Source organism: Ascaphus truei, chromosome 7, assembly GCF_040206685.1.
Source record: "Ascaphus truei isolate aAscTru1 chromosome 7, aAscTru1.hap1, whole genome shotgun sequence".
NCBI lineage: Eukaryota > Metazoa > Chordata > Amphibia > Anura > Ascaphidae > Ascaphus > Ascaphus truei.
In genome coordinates, this window is record NC_134489.1 from 27,832,142 (window position 1) to 27,839,158 (window position 7,017).

General features: G+C 43.1%; 1 protein-coding gene across 1 annotated transcript; it reads right to left on the bottom strand.

The window, feature by feature from the left end:
* Positions 1–1,500: 1,500 nt before the first annotated feature.
* LOC142498860 (uncharacterized) lies at positions 1,501–6,793 on the bottom strand. The gene is made up of 3 exons (XM_075607465.1): positions 6,631–6,793; positions 5,217–5,329; positions 1,501–3,741 (listed from the first exon to the last, which is right to left on the bottom strand). Exons 2-3 carry the CDS (start codon positions 5,314–5,316, stop codon positions 2,426–2,428), a joined length of 1,416 nt encoding a protein of 471 aa, XP_075463580.1. The 5' UTR covers positions 5,317–5,329; positions 6,631–6,793; the 3' UTR covers positions 1,501–2,425.
* Between the last annotated feature and the right edge of the window lie 224 nt (positions 6,794–7,017).

Genomic DNA, 7,017 nt, shown 5'->3' on the forward strand with positions numbered 1-7,017 from the left:
AACCTTGGGTTTAACCCTGTATGCACTGATTACACTGGCGACACACTTTATTCGAGCTCGGCTAGTCCCACGAATTCGGGTATACCCGGGTGTATTGAGGTTTGTGACTGTTTTCTGCCCGAGTGCATTGAGGTATTTTCCAGGCAGGGATTGAAGCATTTTATTCCCGCTGGCTGCAATACTGCACAGTATATATATATATACTGCATTACAATTCATGAATTTATGCCATCTGGTAGACACACGAAGCATTTCAGCCTATTAAATCCTAATCATTATCATTTAACAGATCAGCCGCCCGTCAGCCAGGCATGAACCCAGGCTGGGAAGGCAAACGCAACGGGGCTTGTCAGAGGTGAGGAGCGGCGCATTCCAGGTATCTGCCAGGTACATACTGGGTATTTGCTCGAATAAAGTGTGTCGGTGCAGTACCTGTCTCTGTAGACTATAATCTGTTACTATCGCCCGAGTTGTGGGCTATATAATCCTCACATCTACAGGCTACATTGGTACCTGGTGACCTCATTAGCCTCTACGGCACGCCTGCACAACTCCAGTCCTCGAGGGCCGCAAACAGGCCAGGTTTTCACGATATCCCTACTTCAGCACAGCTGGCTCAATTAGTGGTTCAGAATGACTGAGCCACTAATTGAGCCAGCTGTGCTGAAGTAGAGATACCCTGAAACACTGGCCTGTTTGTGGCCCTTGAGGAGTGGAGTTGTGCAGGCCTGCTCTACGGCTTTCTCCTTTCACTCTTCCAACTAAAAGGGCTGGGGAGCATTACAGTGGACTGTGGCATACATAGCCACTTTCCCAACACCATAGTGTGTGTAAAGTGGTGTAGCTAGACAGGCCCCATTAATATTAATACGGACTGCAATTGTTTTCTCCCTCCCCCATTCTTTACCTGATCCTCGCTCTCATCATCATCTCCCCCCTCCATCTCCCTCCCATCACCTTCCGCACCATCACTTCTCTCTCCCCCCACCACCACCTCTCCCCCCATCATTACCTCTCCTTCCCCACCATAATCACCTCCCTTCCTCACCATCACTTCTCCCTCCCACCATCACCACCCCTCTCTCCCCCCCACCTTCATTACCTCTCTCCTCCCCACAATCGTCCTCTCTCCCCCCACCACCATCGCCTCTCTCTCCCCCCCACCACCTTCACCTCTCCACCCCACCATCACCACCCCTCTCTCCCCCCCACCTTCATTACCTCTCTCCTCCCCACAATCATCCTCTCTCCCCCCACCACCATCGCCTCTCTCTCCCCCCACCACCATCATCACCTCTCCCCCCCACCATCATCCCCTCTCCCCCCCCTCCCAGCACCATCATCCCCTCTCTTCCCTCTCCCCCCTGCTTACCTGTGGGTGGTCCATTGTTAAACAGAGGATAAGCCAGCAGAGGAATCAGCAGCTGTTACACAGGTAGAGCAGGGGAGGAGCGTGCTCTAATGGTCTGTGCTAGAAGTCTTTCTTACTTCCAGTGTCTGCTGCAAGAGCGCGCTTCTCCCCTGATGTCCTGCTCTGCCTGTGTAACAGCTGCCGATTCCGCTGACAGTTTAGCCTCTGTTTAATGCTGGGGTCCCGTCGCTGCCGTATACCATCGCCCCCACCTGTCTGAAGAGGGCGATGGGCCACCAACAGGGGGGGGGGGCACGGGCTGCCAGGACTATAGCTGTGCCCTTGTGTGTGCACCATGCAAGAGAATCCCTGTCTCTGGCCACCATTTCTCTAGCTACTTGACTTTTAATTTTCAAGTGGCACCTCATTTTATCTTAGAAAGTGTTGCACTCCAGATTCTATAGTTTGAGCAATGCATTCCCTCCCCCCCTTCCCTCTTCAGCTACTATTGTCTAGAAATCGACAGCAGTTCAGCTATGAGACTTGCAGCAACACCTTTCCGAAAGGGATACTGGCTCCAACACACTCAATAATTATAGCTCTTGATCCTAATCAGTGGAGTTTAGCACATTGTGTCTCAGCCAGCCCCAGTTCCGATTTACAGGATGGATTTCATATTGCATAAATGGTGACATGCTTCGTCCCACAGACATGGACACAAAATATGATACATGCAATTATAATATCCAAGCACTACAATTCCTCTAATCTCAATCTATGCACCAAATTATGTTATGCAAGAAGAGTTAATACAAGATGGAAATAGCCAAAGTATATCAGACGTCATGCTGTATGTGAATATAACAATCCATAAAAGTTCACAATATCTTAATGCAAGATTTTTTCCTACAAAATGAAAGGTTCAAATTTATTTGAACCTTCTATTGGCTACTGTCTTACTTCAACTTCTTGTTTCTTTCATTTAACTTTGAGATATATTGTAGGTTGTGGTAACTTATTGACCACATGAGTCTGTCAAAGATTTAGTTGAAGACCTCCCAATTCTATTTAGCTTCACTCAGAGCATACATTTGGCCTGATTCTTGAATGAATTTTCTGGTGTGTAACAAGATGTTCCTTCCGAGTAAAACTCTTCCCACAATCAGAGCATGCATACGGCCGCTCTCCTGTGTGTGTTCTCTCGTGCACTCGAAGATTTGATATGCAAATAAACCTTTTTCCACATGCAGTGCAGGCATACGGCCTCTCTCCTGTATGAGCTGCCTGGTGTTTAATAAGACTTGAGCTATCAATAAAGCCTTTCCCACATTCATTACAGGTATACGGCTTCTCTCCTGTGTGGGTTCTCCTGTGTATAACAAGAGTGGAGCTGCTAGTGAAGGTTTTCTTACATTCAGTGCATGTATATGGCTTCTCTCCTGTGTGCGTTCTTTTGTGTATAGTAAGAGAGGCTTTGGTAGTAAAGCCTTTCTTACACTCAGTACAAACAAAAGGTTTTTCTCCAGTGTGGGTCCTTTCATGTGTAATTAGAAAGGCTCTGCTAGTAAAGTCTTTACCACAATCGGTGCATCTGTATAAGTTCTCTCCTGTATGGATTCTCATGTGTACAGTAAGGGAGTATGTGCTAGTGAATCGTTTCCCACATTCACTACATAAGTGTGACTTCTCGCCATTGTGAATCCTGTGCTGTGACTTCTCTCCAAAGTGGGTCCTATGGTGCTTAAGAAGATTTGAGCTAGTTGCAAAACTTTTGCTACATTCATTACATGCATATCTATATGTATACAGTCCCCCACCAGTGTGGGTAGACAAGTGCTTAACAAGCGCTAAACTGCTAGTAAAGCTTTTTTCACATTCGGAACATGGAAATGGCGTCTCTCCTCTGTGTTTTCTCTGATGTACAACAAGATAGGTACTACGAGTAAAGCTTTTCCCACATTCAGAACATACATAAGGTCTCTCCCCTGTGTGCGTTCTCTGGTGTATACCAAGATATGATCGGTAACTAAAGCTTTTGCCACATTCTGCACATGCAAACTGTTTCTGTCCCTTGTGGAGTGTGGGTCGAATTGTAGATTCTGATTCGTCCCAATTGGTTTTGCTACTTTCAATGCATTGGTAGGTATTTTCTTGCACGGAAGTGTCACCATTTCTATTATCACATATATACTTGGTCACTATACTTTCGTCTGAACTATGCATGTTAGCAGCTGCAATATTTTGCCCTGCACATGAAGTAGATTCCTCTGGTGAGTTTCCAGTAGAGTCTCGCTGTTTCCTCGTGTTCATGCAGTTTTCCTGTGCATGTTGGAGAATGTTCTCTTCCTGTGATTCTTTTTGCTTGTTTCCAGTTACATAAACACAATCTGCTATAAAGAAATACACGTGGTCAAAAAAATAATAAAAAGTTAAAATCAGGATACATCATTTTTAAACCATGGCCTTTCCAACAAAGGAACTGTACATCTATGTAGGCAAAGTTAAACATAATATTTGCGCACACATTTTTTCAGAAGTCAGGAAGCTCTCACTATTTTATCTGGATGGAATTTATTTGGTGATACAGGGTGGATGATGTGCATTAAGATTCATTACTAATCATTCTGAACTAGTGCCCACTTTTTCCTTTCCTATGCTTGAGATTGAATTCAGGCCGCTGATATAGTAGGTGCATGCAATGGAGCGCATGGCATTGTGCGTGCCTGTCGGCCGACCGATCTATGGCCTGAAATTGTCTGCTCGAAAATCGCAATGTTAATCTCGCAGCTGATTTACGACACGGGCTGGGTTTATGTGGTTTACATGGGAATAAAGAAATGTATTGAAGTCTGAGAAGTTTATGGAAAATTAGATCTCACCAGTGGAGTGCTTTGGACAAAATACGTGAGACCTCATATTCTGAACCAGCGACCTCTGGGGAAAATCCATAGCATTTGGTAAAGTATAGGATTTTCTGTCTGTTTTACCCTAAGCACTGCATTTTTATATATATATTAAAACATTTAATAAGTAATGCTTTGGACTTTGAATGAACGCTCTGGGGAGAGTATTAGTGTTCGGACACATTTGGCTACGACTGATTTTGGCGTGTTAAAGTGCATAGTTTATTCTATAATAAACAGGGACCTGGGGCCCTGGCAAATATTAATCTGACATCTCTTATCATATCTGCATACTCCCAGGTGGTGTCAGTGGATACATATGATTTGCAATTGAGTAGGGGTTAATAATAACTCACTGGTTCCTTGCAGAGGATAAAGGTAGGTTGGCTGGAATAGCCATGGATATTAACCCTGGTTACATATCTAAGTCACGTGCTCACTTGTGTGCTGTTCGTGGCCGTGGTATATTGGGACGGATTGAGGAGAGATGCAACTCATTTGAGGGACCTTTGTGGAGGTGAAGAGTGAGGCAACTTGCGGGTTGTGTATTGATCCTTGATCCTGTAGAGGAGATATTGTCCATTTTACGGAGCGCTTGCGGGTGTAAGTTTTAACCCTTGTCCCGTATGCAAGTCGTGGGCAAGCTGGATGCCGTACGTGACAATTGGCCTAACCATATCCATTTCTCCTTCATCACCTGGTGTTTGTCACAGCTACAGCAATTGAAGCACAAATTTATATTGTACCAGAAAAGGCAGTAAATCTGCAATGAATCTCAATGTGCTGCAGCCTTCCAGTGTCATAAGTTACAAAATGTGTAACTGTAAAATCCATTGTGTATAGTTCCTATCTTGTATGTATACACACACACACACACACACACACACACACACACTTTGTTCTACATATGATGTACTTCAGTCTAACTGTATATTTCCTCAGAGATTGTTTTCATTACTTACTGGAGCTGGGATGTACAGTAATGTTCCTTCCCTGAGTGTCAGGAAGATTCCTTACGTATGACTCTCCGTTCTCCTTCTTTGGTCCAAATTCAGGCTCCATGTTCAGGCTGGCACTGTTGATATGAATGGAGCATTATTTCTGTTTGATGACGATAGGATGACCATTTCATACAGAAAGTATCTCCAAGCACATAATATATTCTCTGACACGTTATTACTAACAAAATCAACATTTCTGAATGTTAACAGCATTCATCTTAGGAACATCAATGTAAAATTGGTGTATAAAAATATACTCAAGTATTTACATGTCTGCAATGAATGCTCACAAAGAGCATACTATGTAAATTACAAGGAGTGGACCTTAAAGCTGCAGACCAAGCAATGTCCTACATGTGGGTTTTTTTTAATCTGTTCTGTAGATTTCTGAGAAAATACTTGTAAAATTAAAAAAAAAAAAAATCTGAATAACATTTTGAATGTATTATAATGTAACAAGTATTTTGTTTCTATAGCAACCATTTAGAAAGTCACATCCCCTTCCTCTTCTGAAACAGGCTCTACCACATCTCTTTGTGAGCCCTTCCCTCCCTCTAACAGTGCACCAATTGTATCTCGTGACTGCCTGGTCACATGATCTTCCCCACAGAACTTTGCATCTTTGGTCCTCTTCTGCTGCACTGACAGCCATTTAGTAATCCCTCGGGCTTAATCTTCGTCAATTTAGCTAATTGCTTAAGGTGAAAAAAGAACAGAGTGTATTAAACTTATACTGATTTTTTTAAAATATAAACTAAACCATTTACTCTAGGAAGTTGTATAAAAATGTGCAAAATCCTGTTCAACGTCAGAGTTTCCTATACCTGGACATCAGCTTTAAAAATAAATTAATTAATTAAAAGAAAGTGTCAGTTTATGATCCTGAAATGTTTGCTCATTTGGATATCTATCCTGAATATTTAACTCAAACACAAAGCAACAAAAAGTACAATCACAGCACCTGTAGCTGGGAAATTCCTGGGCTATGGGGAAAAGCTCAATTTTAACCTCCCAGACACTTAATATTTCAAACACATAAATACAGAATGAAGCACTTGATAAAAAAAAAAAAAAGAAGAAAAGTGTTAGAAAGGGCAAGTTTTGTTAGAAAAAAAATACAATGCAAAAAATGGTGATTGACGCCAACTGCTGCCACAGCACCTCAGATATTGTGCAGAGTATTACTCCTCCTCTCTCCCTTGCACAGTATTACCCCAGACCTCTCCCACAGCATTAATCCCATCCCTGAGCCTGCTGCCTATGGGGTACCATTTCCCTACTGTAAAACACTTATTGATGCAGATTTTAAATGAAATGGTTGAATGGTGTGATTGTGTTGACCATTTGATGGACTATTATCAGTTCTTATCTTCACCTGCAATACAGAGCATTTTTATCTTCATTTTCCTCGGGAATGAAACAAACACACAATCCGGGGGAGTCTCCTGCCCAGACCCCATAATAGGAAGCAGCTCCTCTCCTTACCGCGCGCAGCTGCTGCAGCCTTGTTGGTGAAGATGCCACAAAATAACCAAAAGTAGAACATAGTAGCCTTGTTCTAATTCTCTGCACTGATTGGCAGGAGTTTATCACATGATCTTCTTTCTTCTCAGCATTCTGGGAGTTGTAGTTCTGCTTTTAATAAAATGCTATACAGCTCTTAGTGCAGCAGAACCACATGTCCCAGAACTCCCTGTGCTCACAGTGTCACTGGTCAGGTTGATCCTCCCACAGACATAAATACAGAGATTGAGCAGCAGAC

Bases quoted from the DNA above. Each gene is read 5' to 3' on its own strand.
- LOC142498860 (XM_075607465.1), bottom strand. From the start codon at position 5,316: ATGGAGCCTGAATTTGGACCAAAGAAGGAGAACGGAGAGTCATACGTA. The intron at 3,742-5,216 runs GTAAGTAATGAA...ATTTCTTTATAG, and splicing joins TACTGTACATCCCAGCTCCA to CAGATTGTGTTTATGTAACT.